Here is a 16994-nt window from a genome sequence, read left to right as displayed (position 1 = left end):
AATAACAAAATAGACGTGAGAGCAGATAGACAATTATAAATGGTAAATGGACTCCATTTATTATTATATCCAATTCCCTGTCAACCTCCCAACCAGTCCTATGGCCACCTTTCACCTTTAAGACCTTAAAACATGCCATGACCGAGCAGCTGGTGTCACCAACAGCAAAAACAACCCCGACAAACACGGACAAACAAATATCAACAGAGTCATCATGACACAGCATTCCACTTCGCTGTAATGTCTCTGTCATTGTGTCCTGCAACATGTCTTCATTAATAATGCATCAGAGGAGGATGGTAAACAAGGGCACAGCCCCCCTCCAGCATCCATTGGCGGGCAGCAGAGAGAGAGAGAGAGAGAGAGAGAGAGAGAGAGAGAGAGAGAGAGCCTCTGCGAGTCCACTACAAATAAGATGAAATGAAGGTCATCTCCTGTCGAGGCTACAGAATATATATGGCACTACATACTGAGGGGGAGAACACTGATATTAAGAGTGGGGGGGGGGATTTAATCTCCCATTACATTAAATGGAGCTGGAAGAGACGGTTTTCTACAGAACTCACTGGGAGAGGACAGGAGAGACTGTTTCACATTTCACCGTCTAGCCAACACACACACACACACACACACACACACACACACACACACACACACACACACACACACACAGCCTGCTGCTGTTGTGTCAAGTTGCCATGGAGACTGGGTGACGACAGCTATCCTCAGCCTGTCCCCTGGACTTGCACGCAGGAAAAGAGATGCTGCGGCTGATGGTTGCTATAGAAACTACCCCAGCATCACCAGGCGGCAGTGTGCGGAGACCGGCAGCAGGATGAGGAAACCACATTAATCAGAGTGCTCTGATGGGGGGATGGTTTTATCCTGGTTCTCCCTGACGGAGGTGTGTAAAGGAGAGCCTCAGAGCTCTTATTATTTCCTTCTCATGGAATAAAATAATAAGACCCCGTCACTGCTGTCACTGGACAAAAATAGATTCACATTTGACCATGTTTTTTTTTAACTTATCTTCTCCTGTCCTATGTTACACAGATCTACTGAGGTACACACACACACACACACACACACACACACACACACACACACACACACACACACACACACACACACACACACAGAAAATACTTGAAATTCACACAACTGACCTACATGAGCAGGAATTAATTTGCCTTTGTTAAGCCCAAACAGAAAAACAATGAGGATAACTCTCTCTCTCTCTGCACTGCACGCTGGGAGGTTGGGTGTGTGATTGTGAGTGAGGGTGGTGAATGTGAGATTGGCATCCCCTGTATTCCTCATCTGTCCTATACGCATGACCAGGTAAACTTTCTTCCTACTTTTTACCCAGGGTTCAGTGGTTTTGTCGGGCTGTTTTCAGGAGGAATGGTGTCCTCTGAGACGCCACCTCCATCCATCCGTCACGGGATTGGGTAGTCCTGCCGGAGCCCAGCGTGACGGTGCAGGAGGTTTTGTTGGCCGTAGGAGAGCAAGTTGGTCATGGCATCTACTGTTTGCTTCCAGGATGAACAAGGTTGTCGTGGTGTTTTTGAAGGAGGAGCGTCATGTCAGTGAGATGATGGAGGGGTTGTAGTTATCAGGGATATCTAGTATACTACCGTTTCCTCATTGTCAGTTCCCTCCGCCAGAATCACAGTGTCATGTGTTCTGCCGTTTACCTCCAGTGAACTGTTGGAAAATGAGCTGCAGAGGTTTGGTAAATTTGCCAGTGCTTTCAAAACCGTCAGTCTCGGATGTACCGGTCCGAAGGTAAAACGTGTTCAGTCACTCAAGAGACAGGTATTTATGTCTTTGGACTCTCTGACACAGAGTTTGGAGGTTTCCTTTAGAGTTAAACATGATAATGGCTCGTACATGGTGTATGCTAGTTCGGGGCAGGTGAAATGTTTGGAGTGTGGCGATGTCGGCCATTAGCGGTTCACATGTCCACATAGACAGCAAACGGAGGCAAACACCACAGAAGCTCACATCCTGCCCACTGATAATGTCTCCGAGGCGGGGAGAGGAGATCGGAGTCAGTCGGGGGAACATCCTGCTCCACCGGTTGTAGATGAGGAAATGGGCTTCCCGCCTGTGGCCTCGGAGCCGGGGGCAGAGCTTGCAGAAACACTCGCAGCTGAACAGGTGGCTGCATATAGCAGCTCGGCAGGGACCGAGGACGTGCTCAGTAGTGAGGGACAGAGTGTGAAGCGGGGGTGGTAGGCCTACTGAAGGGAGCTCAGAATGTGGAGGAGATTCCCAGTAGCCAGGTGACAGGAGAGGATGAGGACATGGATTACGAGTCGGAGTCTGATCGTGTGTCAGTTGATGAAACAACAAACCGCAGCACAGATCTGCGTTCTCTGGAGGACATAAATAGTTTTTTTGGATGAAACCTTTGGGAAGTCAGTAAAAGTAAAAGATTGTTTCAGTGATACAGATAAGTTCATTAGCACTGCTGGTCATCTGCTGAAGCTGGTTGGTTTTGAGCTGCTCGATGAGAAAAAACCTTTTCACCTTAAGAAACACATCACAGCCTTGAGAAAGGCAGCAGAAGGGAACACTGTAAAAGGGACAAAAATTGTGAAATAAATTATGATCATGCATCACAGGGTGCTTTATTCTTTTTTCTGGTTCGGGCTGGTTCTGTCTCTCTCTTTTTCTCTGTTCTACCCATCTTATGCAGGGGCTCAGGGTTGGCTCTCTCAACATTAATGGTGGGAGGGACAGATGTAAGAGGGCTTTAGTGGCTGAGGCTGTGAAGCAGAACAAGATAGATGTGGTTTTTCTGCAAGAAACTCATAGTGACCAAACTAATGAGACAGACTGGGGGCGGTGGTGGGAGGGGTCATATGCACTCAGCCATGGCACCAACTTTAGCGGGGGAGGGGGGGTAGCAATGTAACTAAACTAAAAGAACCAATCCAAGAATTGAATCATCTGTGGAGTTAGTTAAGGGGAGGTGTCTGACTGTCAGGGTAGAAACTGAAGGGTGCCTTTTCTGTTTGGTCAGTGTATATGCCCCAACTCAGGGGCTGACAGATTAGCCTTTCTCAGTGTTTTGAGGGATGAGCTGCAGAAGCACGGACAGGAGCAGCTGATCATAGACGGGGACTGGAACTGCACCACTGATTTCACCATGGACAGGACAAGTGAGGAACCACACATTTAGTCATCTGGTGGCTTCGGCAGAATAGTTACTCAATTAGATGCATGGAGGCTGAAACACCCCACGGTTAGACGGTACACGTAGGTCAGGGTGAGCACTAACAGGGCTAGATAGGTTCTACATTTCAAAGTCACTTGCATCCAGTCTAGTTAGTAGCGCCATTACTCCAGTTGGCTTCACTAATCACCATCTCATCAGATTTGATCATTTGTCCTGGGCACCAAGTTAGGTCATATAGCGTTTTCTGTCAGCGCTTTGAACAATTATGGGTCTGCTGGCAAAGTAAAAAAGCTAATTTTGATTCGCTGAGGCAGTGGTGGGAAGTGGGTAAGGCACAGATTCGCGTCTTCTGTCAGCAGTATACATCTCACTGCACTGCTAGGATTAAAGCAGCAGTCCAGGAGCTGAGGACAGTATTAAGAACATTGAGTGTGCTATGAATAGTAATCCAGACTCTGCTGCTGATGCCCTGCTGCAAGAAAAAAGACTGGAGCTCAGGACTTCCATGCTGGAGAGAGTGAAAGGAACCCTCATTAGTCTTTATGCATGCTCAGTAATCCACCTCAGTTGCTTTCAAACCCCAAAACACACCGCGCCAGAAATTGGTCCACCCCAAGGATCGGGTCTCCCGGCACAAACAGAGCAATATAGTGTAGCTGTTAAGTGCCAGGAGGATTGCTGTGACTTGTACATTGGGGAAATCAAACAGACGCTGGCCAAGAGGATGGCACAACACAGGAGAGCTAACACGTCAGGCCAGGACTCCACAGTCTACACCATCTACAGACCAGGACTCCACAGTCTACACCATCTACAGGCCAGTGGCCACTCTTTCAAGGATGAGGATGTGTACATCCTTGATAGGGAGGAACGCTGGTTTGAACGGGAAGTCAAAGAGGCCATCTATGTGAAAAGGGAACGACCATCCCTGAACCGAAGGGGTGGGGGGTGGGGCCTAAGAGTACATCTGTCACCATCTTACAATGCTGTGATTGCAAACATTCCCAAATCCCGTCTTCATGCATGCTCAACAATCCAGGTACGAAAATCAAAGAAAGTTGAATCAGTTCATCTGGACACAGCGTTTATTGAGAGAAAGGTTTCATCATCATCTAAGTGACCTCTTCAGCCTCACCTGACTGCAGGTATCCCCACCCTTACAAACAAAACAGTTACATAATGAACAGCCTCAAAATCAGCCATCTGTAAAAACAACATCGCGGACCCGGAAGCGGAGCAACTGCGGATGAAAGTGTCAGCCTGCCTCAGCAATGCGAAGGCACCACCACCCAACATCAGTGGACAAGAGGAAAGCTCTCACGACTCTCAGTAAGGACAATAACATCATCATCCTTCCGGCGGACAAAGGCAGATGCACTGTTCTATTAAACCAGACAGACTGTCATAAGAAATGTATGACGTTACTTAGTGACATGAATACTTATGAGCCCCTGAAACGACATCCAGGCAGAGGTTACAAGAAAAATGTGATAGATTGTCTGAAGCTGTTAGAACAGGACAATGCTATTGACAGAATGCTGTACCACAGATTATACCCAGGGGGCGCTACACCTAGTCTGTATGGGTTACCTAAGATACATAAACAGGATATGCCACTAAGGCCCTGTCTTCAGCCATCATAAGATCTTCTCTGAAGGAAGCCGGATGTGGGAAGCTGGGACATCTGCTGATGCCCGCGGGGACCCTGCAACAATGCACCAAAAATCAGACCCAGGTTGTTGAGACATATTATTGAGGAGGTGTGTGTGTCACTTCCAGAGTACCTGAGGACATTTATGATGGGGAACCGTGAGGTGGCTGGCCACTGGGAGGAGGATGCAGATTATAGCTTTCCACAGTTGACTGTCTCTCCTAATGTGGGGGAGTGGCAGAAGCTGGAGGGCTGACTCCTTTCTTTTAAGAGCCCACAGCTGGACAAGTTTGAGGACCTGTGAAAAACGGCAACTTCCATCCTGTGTGCGAAGGTGAAGCACTTTCAGTCTCTGCAGGCCACGAAAGCATGGAGGTGGTCTGAGTTTTTTTGGCCCAGGCTCTTCCCTGAAAGGCTGCTGGCAGTCCCTGTACAAGCTACCGGTTGACAAACGGTCAGCTGACCTCCAGCGGAAGATTGTGCACGGAGTTTTTCTAATACAAAAGCGACAGAGGGTCACAGGGTTACAAAGGGTCCACCAAGTGTAACGTATACATTACATGGTGCATACCACATTATATGTATGCACTGAATAGTGTGCCTTAATAGTATGCAATACACACTACCTACTTTAAGTATGTAGTGTACTAACAATTCAGACACTGCAATAGTTAAGCATTCATTCCCTGCAAGAGCAGTCGGCTTATCATTTACCAATACTGTTACTCTGCTCTGTCTATATAAAACAGACCAACTGGCATCAGTATATTGTATTTTTACATCAGCCGATGGGGTTCCTTAACCTATCAGCTTAAAGGTAAAATTCAGTGATTTTTTTCTGTGACAGGGATAGTGCATGAAATACACTTGCGGTTGTTCCTGATCATTTCTGCATCTCTGGAGGCAGAGACGTATCGTGACGTCAGCTGGCAGCGGCCAGAAAAACTACAACAAAGCAGGGTTTCTATCACCGGTTTGACTCCCCGTGTTACCTCCAGCTTGGTCGGGTGTTCCTACAAACACAATTGGCCATGTCTGTGGGTGGGAAGCCTCTCACAGCTAAGCTACGTCACACAACACTAGGGCAGAGGACTTTATGGATGATGATACAGAGACTTACGCGCAATAGACTGTGGTACGTGTAGGTGCAGTGGGAAAGACTGTGCGCAGGAGAACGCCAATTTCTGTCAATACTGTAAACAGTGAGGATTTTATTACGTCAATCCACTACATTACTCACCAGTACTGACTGCGCATGCACAAAATCACTGGTGGAATGTCCCTTTAAACCCGCCCACCTCACAACTCTCCTTAACTTCCATTAAATGATATGTAACACTTTGCCCCGCACACAGTCTACCAGAAAGACTCTGACTGGCCTGTGTGTGTCCTTCTAGCATTTTTATAGCCCACATTTTAGCCCCCCCCCCCATTAGCTTATGTTTTGGGATGAGATCAGTGCCAAAGCTCGGACTGTCCTCCGTGTTGTTTTTATCGTTATGATTATTAAGTTGTCTGTTGTGAATGCGCACAAAACAAATTCTCGTCATGACCGTTGTATTTCTTTGCCAGCGAGGTTAATCACAAGTGCCTGGTTCTAAAGTGGCCACAGATTGAGGATTTGTCTGTGGTGAAGACCCGGCGACGCCAGGCTCGCCTCAGGGCGGACTAAAACCAAGCCAGAACATGTCATGCCGGGCCCCGGGCCTGCATCTCTGCCAGCATTAGACATGTAGCACATTACTTCAGCGTAATTACCCCGGCTGTGCGGGCAAATGTCAGATGGGTCTGCACAAGCTCAGACAAGACAAGCGAGTGTGTGTGTGTGTGCAGTGACTGAGAACATGGCCTTGCTTAGAGCGATGCTTTACACAGTGGAAGCAAGAGCTATTCATACAAGCACTCTCACCACAGCGAACTGAACCGCGCACCTGCAGCATGTGGGAGTCTGCACCTCGGGGCAAATTGTTTAGCAGTCAACAAGACAACTGCACCAGATGTCACGGGTCAAACAGAAAATCACTGCACTACTGCACAGCTTCAATGCAGAACGCGGAACTGCACTGACGGATGAATGAATGATGGTGGTGAGATCAGTTTCCCCAAAAGTGTCTCAGTACTGACATCATCTTTGTATCCTTCTCTCTCTCTCCGATGTGTGACTAATGTCTTCTCTTGTCTCTTCTCCCTTGTGTGTAAAAGGTGTGATGTGAGTCTCTCCTGTGTACATGTGTAGTCTGTCCTCCTGTCAGGTCTACATGGTGACCTGACAGGAGGACACGGCTTGACATCCTCCTCATAATATTCTTCATATATTTTATAATTCCATTATAATTGTGTTATTCTCTTTCAGTGTTGTATTGCATAAGTTGTGTAAACACAACAGCCATTGCATATTGTCCGTCTTGGGAGAGAGATCCTCCTCTGTTGCTCTCCCTGAGGTTTCTTCCTATTTTTCCTCCCTGTTAAAGGGTTTTAGAGAGTTGTTCTTTATCCGATGTGAGGATCTATGGACAGGATGTTGTGTTGTTGTAAAACCCACTGGGACAAATTTGTAATTTGTGATATTGGGCTATACAAATAAAATAGACTTGACTTCATCCTGTCGGTCGACCACAACAAAGAATCTCAGTCCTGAAATACAATAAGCTAGTGAATGTCTTCAGCCTGTCTCGCCCCGCCCTCTGGCAGTTGAGCTGGAGAGTTTATACTGACACGGAAGGGGAAATGGAAGTGGACCGACAACCCCTGTTGTCCTTTCATCCAACACAAACCAGTTCTCTCTACGTGAGGGACAGCAAATAAGTCTCAAAGTTTGACAAACCAGATGGTTTGTTGAAACAGGCCCATGACACCCCCGATAGTCCAAACGGATCCCATGTTGCTGTGATATGACGCTTCAACACCAGCTATCGAATCAACAGCACTGACACAACACGATTTGGGTTAGGCAAATGTGGATGTAAATTCAAATTTATCTTTACTTCCCTATTAACCGCCTCAATGATGTGAAGCACACCTACACTAAATGATGTGAAGCACACCTACACTAAATGATGTGAAGCACACATACACTAAATGATGTGAAGAACACCTACACTAAATGATGTTAAGCACACATACACTAAATGATGTGAAGCACACCTACACTAAATGATGTGAAGCACACCTACACTAAATGATGTGAAGCACACCTACACTAAATGATGTGAGGCACACCCACACTAAACACACTCAACACACGTTCTCCTGGCTATAACATGATTACTGTGTAGCAAGTGTACTACTGCTACTTTATATACTGCTATTATGATGTGATTCCTCTGAAGCAAATGCATTACTACTACTACTTCATGTACAGTAGTACTACTATGATACGATTACTATGTAGTGATCTATGATGTCAGTAACATTTGAAGTTATCCATTAATGGCTGGCTGTCTTGTGAGACGTCGTAGATGAAAGCATCTTCGAAATGATCAAATGTAAATGTGAATATCAATAAAAGTACGGATGTAAATGTACAATTGTTTGGCACTGCTCACTTTTTCTTGGAAGTTCCTTTGACCAGCAGGGGTTGTTGGGAGGGGCCGCCTTTCTCCACCGAGTTACCACGGCGACAGCTCTGCTCACCAGCGCCGGGGGAGGAGGAATCTGATTGGGCGGCTTCACAGACACCCTGGAGGCCCTGTGACGTGGAAGGACAGATCAAATCTTAAGCTGTGTCTGCGGCCGCTCCTTCCTCCACTCATTCACTATTCCCTACATAAGAGACACTCTTCCCTACGTATGAGACACTATTCCCTATGTATGAGACACTATTCCTTACATATGAGAGACTATTCCCTATGTATGAGAGACTATTCCCTACGTATAAGACACTCTTCCCTACGTATGAGACACTATTCCCTATGTATGAGAGACTATTCCCTAAGTCTGAGACACTATTCTCTACATATGAGACACTATTCCCTACATATGAGAGACTATTCCCTACGTATGGGACACTATTCCCTACGTATGGGACACTATTCCCTACGTATGAGACACTCTTCCCTACGTATGAGACACTCTTCCCTACGTATGAGACACTATTCCCTACATATGAGACACTATTCCTTACGCATGAGAGTCTATTCCCTACGTCTGAGACACTATTCCCTACATATGAGACACTATTCCTTACGTATGAGAGTCTATTCCCTACGTCTGAGACACTATTCCCTACATATGAGACTATTCCCTCTGTATGAGACACTATTCCCTATGTATGAGACACTATTCCCTACATATGAGACATTATTCCCTACATAAGAGACACTATACATATGAGAGACTATTCCCTACGTCTGAGACACTATTCCCTACATATGAGACTATTCCCTCTGTATGAGACACTATTCCCTATGTATGAGACACTATTCCCTACATATGAGACACCAAGACTCTCTACAGGACCCTATAGGGAGCAATAAATGGAGACACTACTGAAAGGCCATCTTTTTGTCACGTCGTATTTGACGGTGAAGAGAGTGCACAAGAGGGTGTACGGGTAGCGTAGCGGTCTACTCCATTGCCTACCAATATGGGGAACGCCGGTTCGAATCCCCGTGTTACTTCCGGCTTGGTTGGCCATCCCTACAGACGCAAACGGCTGTGTCTGTGGGTGGGAAGCCAGATGTGGGTATGTGTCCTGGATGCTGCACTAGCGCCTCCTCTGGTCAGTCGGGGCGCCTGTTCAGAGGGGGGCAGGGAACTGGGGGGAATAGCGTGATCCTCTCATGTCCTACGTCCCCCTGGTGAAACTCCTCACTGTCAGGTGAAAAGAAGCAGCTGGTGACCCCACATGTACGGGAGGAGACATGTGGTAGTCTGCAGCCCTCCCCGAATCAGCAGAGGGGGTGCAGCAGAGACCGGGACGGCTCGGAAGAGTGGGGTAATTGGCCAAGCACAATTGAAGAGAAAAACAGGGAAAAATCCAAAAAATAAAAAAATGGCGTGAGATGAATCCATAGAGTGATTTTGGATACAAGAGGGATTGAAGAATAAAAGAAGAGAAAAAGAGAGGGACATACACATACAGCAGCTGGAGAGAGAGAGAGAAAGACCTACAGAAACAGGCAAAAAGACCAAAAAGCCACCACCTCTGCTCACCAAGCTTCACTCTGCTGAGTTGGACGGGGATCGGAGCAAGGTTAGGGGTCATGACGCTGGTGTACATGGCTAATGCTCCTGAATGGCAGCCATTACTGAATATCAGCATACCCCCCTACCCCGTCCTCCCCCAAAGAATACCGGTATACCCCCATCCCCCTCCAATGGGACTTGGATTGCAAGATCTGACAGGATTTCAGCCAAACATGTGGACTCACCATTGGTCCGGGGTTGTCAGATCCACCGGGGCTGCACTGGTTATTGACCGGGGAGTTCCTTTTGGCTGTGATGGACAAGCGTAGCAGATTACACATGGTCACGAAGAATAAAGGAGGAGGAGCAGAGTAACTCAGGCTGCACATAAAGGAGTTTTGCTTATTCATTTATGCAGTTCAGCATCTCACCCGTCACAATGTTCCTGACAGGCTTGATGAGAGCGGTGAAGGCGGAGATATCCGGCTGCCGATGCTCCCACATCGGCTGCCAGATGACCAGACCGCAGGCGAGCCGGAAAGTCAGGTCAGACTCCTACAGGAAGTAAAACACAAGGAAAACATTTGGCTTTATGAACATCGCACTGCTGACTTAATGATAAGAATGATCATTACTAATAATTAATGGCTTTTGCAATTGTGACCAATAATGACTTCCATCCATCCATCCATCCATCCATTATCCAAGCTGCTAATCCCAGTTGGGGTTGCAGGATGCTGGAGCCTATCCCAGCAGTCACTGGGCGGCAGGCGGGGAGACACCCTGGACAGGTCACCAGGCCATCACAGGGCCAACCCACACACACACACACACACACACAAGGACAGTTTAGTACGGTGAGTCACCTGACCTACATGTGTTTGGACTGTGGGAGGAAACCCACGCAGACACGGGGAGGACATTCGAACTCCACACAGAGGACAACCCCCAAGGTTGGACTACCCCGGGGCTCGAACTCAGGACCTTCTTGCTGTGAAGTGACCGCGCTAACCACTGTGCCACCATGCTGCCACACCAATATCGACTTTTTAGTTGATAATTGCTAATTATAATAACCTGTTGTTAAATCAAAGATAATCAAGAACTTCACAATTAGAAAAAGACAAACGTGCACAAAGGAAGAGGAAGTCAGACGCTGAGGCTGAAATCCTAATTCTGGTATGGGCTAGAGGGGTGAATGGGGATGTGTGTGCGTGTGTGTGTGTGTGTGTGAGAGAGACAGTATTACATAAATAATATAATTTCTATAGGAAGGTTTAAAAAATACAGTGACTTTAAGCATCACATACATCAAATAAAGATGTTAACAGTGAAGGGAGGTCAGTTAATGCCACTAATTACACAGTAGAAACACACACTGGTCCCCAGAGAACCCACATACAGTCACTTATTACACAGTAGAAACACACACTGGTCCCCAGAGAACCCACATACAGTCACTTATTACACAGTAGAAACATACACTGGTCCCCAGGGAACCCACATACAGTCACTTATTACACAGTAGAAACACACACTGGTTCCCAGATAACCCACATACAGTCACTTATTACACAGTAGAAACACACACTGGTTCCCAGATAACCCACATACAGTCACTTATTACACAGTAGAAACACACACTGGTTCCCAGATAACCCACATACAGTCACTTATTACACAGTAGAATCACACACTGGTTCCCAGATAACCCACATACAGTCACTTATTACACAGTAGAAACACACACTGGTTCCCAGATAACCCACATACAGTCACTTATTACACAGTAGAAACACACACTGGTCCCCAGAGAACCCACATACAGTCACTTATTACACAGTAGAAACACACACTGGTCCCCAGAGAACCCACATACAGTCACTTATTACACAGTAGAAACACACACACTGGTCCCCAGAGAACCCACATACAGTCACTTATTACACAGTAGAAACACACACACTGGTCCCCAGAGAACCCACATACAGTCACTTATTACACAGTAGAATCACACACTGGTCTCCACAGAACCCACATACAGTCACTTATTACACAGTAGAAACACACACTGGTCCCAGATAACTGAAGCCCTACCTTACACACACAGGTCAGTCAGGACGGTGTGTGTTGGAAATGTGCAAATATCCGGTTGCTTATTCACTCATATTCTACGTTTAGATGTGCAACACTTTTGTGTGTGTGTGTGTGTGTGTGTGTGTGTGTGTGTGTGTGTGTGTGTGTGTGTGCGTAAATTACTGATCTATATTAGTCAGTTTTCCCAAATGAAATAGCTAGATGGGAGATTAAATATGCAGTGTGAGTGCTTGTGTATGTGTGTGTGTGTGTGTGTGTGTGTGTGTGTGAGTGAGTGTTTGTGTGGGTGTGTGTGCATGATACCAAACCTTGATGCGATGAATGAGTGGAGCGAAAAGGAAGACAAACAGCTCCACGGTGGCCATGCTCTTGTGGAACAGCTTGGTCCGGGTGTGTTCGTCCTCCTCCAGCAGGGAGCTGCTGTGTCGGGGCCCCGACCCTGCGAGAACTGAGCCCGAGCAGGAGCCGGGGGCCCCGGGTGAGGAGCCCTGGTTCCCCAGCACCTGAAGGAAAGCGCTGCTGCTACTTCCTCCGGACCAGCCGTGGCCCAGACCCGGCTCGGCATTGCACTCCTGCGCCGCTTCCAGCAGCATCCAGTGGAGCGTGTGCAGCAGTTTGGTCTCTGCCACGCCCAGCTTGTCCTGGTGGCCTGCAGACCGAAGAGTTCAAAGTTCAGAGGTCAAGCAGCCTTTAGTACCGGTGAATTCTGTGACACCTTCACAACAGTAAAAAACACAAACATTTGTTGACTGGCGTTTTAATAATCTTTTTATTTGTGTCTTGCCAGCTCTTACTCCTCCCTTTATTTGTTTATCAGTACTTTTGTCAGCAAACTTTTATTGTGTTGTATCAGTTGTTTTGAAGACTGCGATTGAAGAATTTATTAATATTATAATGATAATACATACATCATCCTGCATGTTCAGCAGCATGACCTGCTCAACACATATGTATGCACATGTGTATGTGTGTGTTTGTTTTCATACAGAGAGCATGTGTGTTCAGTCAACCGACCTTGTATACGTAAAGGTTAAAAAAAAATCACATGGGTGTAACTGCATTCTTGTTTTTTCATATATAAATCTCCCTCTTGCCCCTTTTTTGGGGTGGGGTGTGTCTTCCTCCAGCTCGGGTCCTCTACCAGAGGCCTGGGAGTTGGAGGGTTCTGTGCAGTATCTCAGCTGTTCCTAGGACCACACTCTTCTGGACAGAGACCTCAGATGTTGTTCCTGGAATCTGCTGGAGCCACTCTCCCAGTTTGGGGGTCACAGCCCCTAGTGCTCCTATTACCACTGTGGATTTCACCTTCCACATCTGATCCAGTTCTTCCCTCAGCCCTTGGTATTTCTCCAGCTTCTCATGCTCTTTCTTCCTGATGTTGCCGTCGCTCGGGACGCTACATCGATCACTACTGCTGTCTTCTGTTCCTTGTCCACCACCACAATGTCTGGTTGGTGAGCCAGCACCTGCTTGTCAGTCTGGAACGTGTATTCTCACAGGATCATAGCTCTGCCATTCTCACCCACCTTTGGCGGTGTCTCCCATTTGGACTACCCCGTCTTTCATCGCACCTTTCTGCACCTCTGTTAACTGCTAACATCCCTCCATGCTGCTTTGATCTTGGCTTCCCACCTTCTCTTCAGTACAGGGTACTCTTGTGGTCCTGTGTTGTTAATCCTGTACCCAAGCATCTCCAGGATTATGGTTGCAGTGGCATATACAAGCTCACTGGTCTCCGTTATGGTGGCAGTCGAGATATTGTGTAAGGCCGTGTTCACATCCGCAAGCAGGCTTTGTGATGGTACTTTGTCACTGAGTTGTGGAAGCCGAGCCATCTTTAGTTTAGCCATGATTCATTTGAACCTCAGTAGCTTCTGCTGTCATGGCTGGTAGGATGGTTTCAGCTGGATGGATTCTTTCCTCATGTATCTCCTGCCTACTGGGTGGCCCTTCAGGGTGCTGAATTATATAGTCATCCTGCTGAAGCCTCTCCATCTCAAGTTGTGTCAGTAGCTCCTTCTATTAATGTTTCAGCTTTGATCCACTAGCTGCTTCTGAGTCAATGTGGAAGTAGGTCTCCTACTGGCCCGCAGTTCCCACATACGGTACATATAGCCCCTCTCCTGGAGTCTGCTGTTATAGTAGCATTCCATCAATTCCAGATTCTTGGCCCTTGTCCATGAATATCTTGTTCCAGTAGCCCATTTCTCATCAGGTTGTCCTGGTTCCTCAACACCTGATGCAGACCATGTTAACCCGGGCAAAGTCCGAGCTGGTATGACTCCATTCGTGTTACTCTCACTCAGGTCTGAGGCAGTTGGCTTGTATAGCATTAGGAGTCTAATGCCACGGACTCTTACTGAAGACTCGTCCCAACCGGAAGCTGGCGTTCTCACCTACTGAGCTATCCAGCTGCTATATATATATACGTATATATGTATATGTGTGTGTGTGTGTGTGTGTGTACATTATATGTTTCTTATATTTGCATTAAGCCCCCCTCCTTTGAGGTGATGGTTAAACTCAGGAACAAAACACAATCATTACGTGTTCATTTGTGGCAGGTTAGGTTAGACTGGAGATCTCAAACCGTCTGTCATGGAGGGTCAATGTCTGTGTTCAGCTTTTCATTTACAATACTGCAGCAGCTGACTTCACACGTTAGCTTCTCACCTCTCCCATTTAAGGTTTGAATGACAACCAAATCATATACCTAAAATCTAATCTCTAACTGTAAACACACATCTCCTCACCCAGCTTGTTCCTGTTGGACAGCAGGATGGAAGTGCAGTGGAGCACATGGGGGAGTGCCGCCTGGACGAGCTCCCAGCGAGAGATGCTCTGGATGGCCTCTGACAGGGCTGGAGACAAACCATGGAGCTTATTCTCCACCAGCACACGTTCAAAGGACTGGGGACACAGCCAAAGAGAGAGAGAGAGAGCTCAACTTGAAACCAAAGCCTCTTTCTTTGATATCCAGAATGTTCCACATGGTCTCAAGCGTGGCACAGCCTTTGAGAAGCACAAGGGCGACTCTGTCTGGATGCAGAGGGATCTGGAGAAGCAGCATTATGAGTACAAGTCCCCGATGCAGAAATAAACAAAGGAGGGAAAAACCTAATCTGCTAAGTGTGGAGTGGCGGGTTTATTTGCAGGTGCATTTAGGGTAAAAACAGATTGCTAGGAAGGCAGCCACTATTTCATCTCATCACTGAAACGACATGATAGAAAATGACTTACCACACAAGACGCCTCATACTGCTTCCCCAACTTTGGACGCAGAAATGCACTGAAACATGGTCGACATGATTGCACAAATATTAGTTAAAACACGATACGTGTAAAACATGTTTTCAGCTTAACCTTAACAGGAAGATAGATGCTTTCTGTCAGTGGCGGCTGGCCAGTACAGGGCGCAGGGGCGCCGCCCCCTTTAAACATCAAGAGATGAAAACCCACTAAATTATATTTAACATGTTAAATATAATGTAGTTGTATAATGCAAATAACGATGAAATAAAAGTGTCAGTCTGTCAGCGCCTGTCAGCAGCATTAAATATTGGTTCAAATGGTATTTGGTTGGTTCCTGTCTGAATACATATACTTCCTGGGCGAGGGGCGCCGGCCAAACCATACCTTATGTAAGCCCTTGAACTTGTGGCGAGCAGGTGACCCGAGGCTGCTGTCTGATTGGTTTATGCAGATTTTCCAGGGGGCGCAGTGCTGTGCCGCCCCAGACACGCCCACTTTTATTGGCAGTGAATTGGTATCGTTCTAATGTTTTTTGAGCTAATGTGATTGGACAATTCTCGTGGCCGTCAATCCCGTTCACACCCACCACGACGCCTCGTCTCGACTGTCAATCATCCACCGTCTACGAACCCTGATCAAATCTATAGGCCACATTGTCCATCTTAATAACTCTGTGACTGTGTCGACATTAAAGCAGCGGTCAGGTGTGCTGTGCTGAGGTACATTGCGCCCCCCCCTCCATTTTTTTCGCACCAGCCGCCACTGGTTTCTGCACAGCTGAAGTCCCATTCACAAGACGTGTGTTTAGCTGTAGAAACAGACGTGTAGCAGGACGCACTGTGCAGGGGCGAACGATCATTTGGCTGGGGCCAATTCTCTGTCTGCTGCGCAGCGTGCTGAGTGGTGTGGTTGTGAGTTGCTGTACAGGTGTGAGACGGAGTCATGGAGCACCGCGGTCTCAGCTGCACTCGCACTGTGAGTCTGCAGAATCGTGCGTCCAGCCTCCTCATCCAGCCTCCTCATCCAGCCTCCTCATCCAGCCTCCTCATCCACCCTCCATTTAGCACATTTCAGCGGCAGCAGCGACGTGACACGCCGTGACACGGACATCATCCCCGGGTCGAGCTCGAACGAAGCCGCGCTTCGTCTGGAGGGCGACGCCGCATTTTAGAGCAGGAAAACCCTTTTTCCATGCGCCAGACCGGCGAATCCGCCTCACTTTCGGCCAACAACACCTGTTATCGTCTTAAACCGGCGTGTACACACACACACACGCACACGCACACACACGCGCACTAACCTGGTTTGCCGCCATAGGAAGGTCTGGATGGGAAACGGGATTCCCTTCCCGCACTCCGGCTCGGTGTCGTCCAGACTTTTCCTCTTCACCATTTTGGCCGAACCGGTTCGGAGGACGCGGCGGCGACTCCGTCCAGGTAACGCGGAGTCTCTCTCTCTCAACACATGACTGCCTGGTTCTGGGTAAAATGGCTGCAAGTGTCGGTCGGTAGAGAGAGAGAGGGGGGGGGCGAGAGGGGGGGCGCGCTCTCCAATTTCAGCACCTCCCGCCCTGAACAGCGGCAGCGCGCGCGCGTCCGGAGCAAAATGTTCGTTTTCAGACCCCGCTCCGCCCGACGCGCGGCCGGAAAACGAAACGTGGGAAATGCATACAGACCTGTG

At 47.7% G+C, this 16994-nt stretch overlaps 1 protein-coding gene across 1 annotated transcript in view; it reads right to left on the bottom strand.

The window, feature by feature from the left end:
- LOC130131608 (protein unc-80 homolog) overlaps positions 1 to 16706 on the bottom strand; it is a 106067-nt gene extending 89361 nt beyond the window's left edge. Inside the window, 7 exon segments of the mRNA XM_056301372.1 lie at positions 8384 to 8526; positions 10211 to 10275; positions 10397 to 10520; positions 12371 to 12750; positions 14816 to 14972; positions 15303 to 15351; positions 16615 to 16706. Coding sequence (XP_056157347.1) covers positions 8384 to 8526; positions 10211 to 10275; positions 10397 to 10520; positions 12371 to 12750; positions 14816 to 14972; positions 15303 to 15351; positions 16615 to 16706 — 1010 coding nt within the window.
- Between the last annotated feature and the right edge of the window lie 288 nt (positions 16707 to 16994).

Source organism: Lampris incognitus, chromosome 21 (assembly GCF_029633865.1).
Source record: "Lampris incognitus isolate fLamInc1 chromosome 21, fLamInc1.hap2, whole genome shotgun sequence".
Classification (NCBI taxonomy): Eukaryota; Metazoa; Chordata; class Actinopteri; order Lampriformes; family Lampridae; genus Lampris; species Lampris incognitus.
This window is presented reverse-complemented; position numbering and strand designations above follow the sequence as displayed.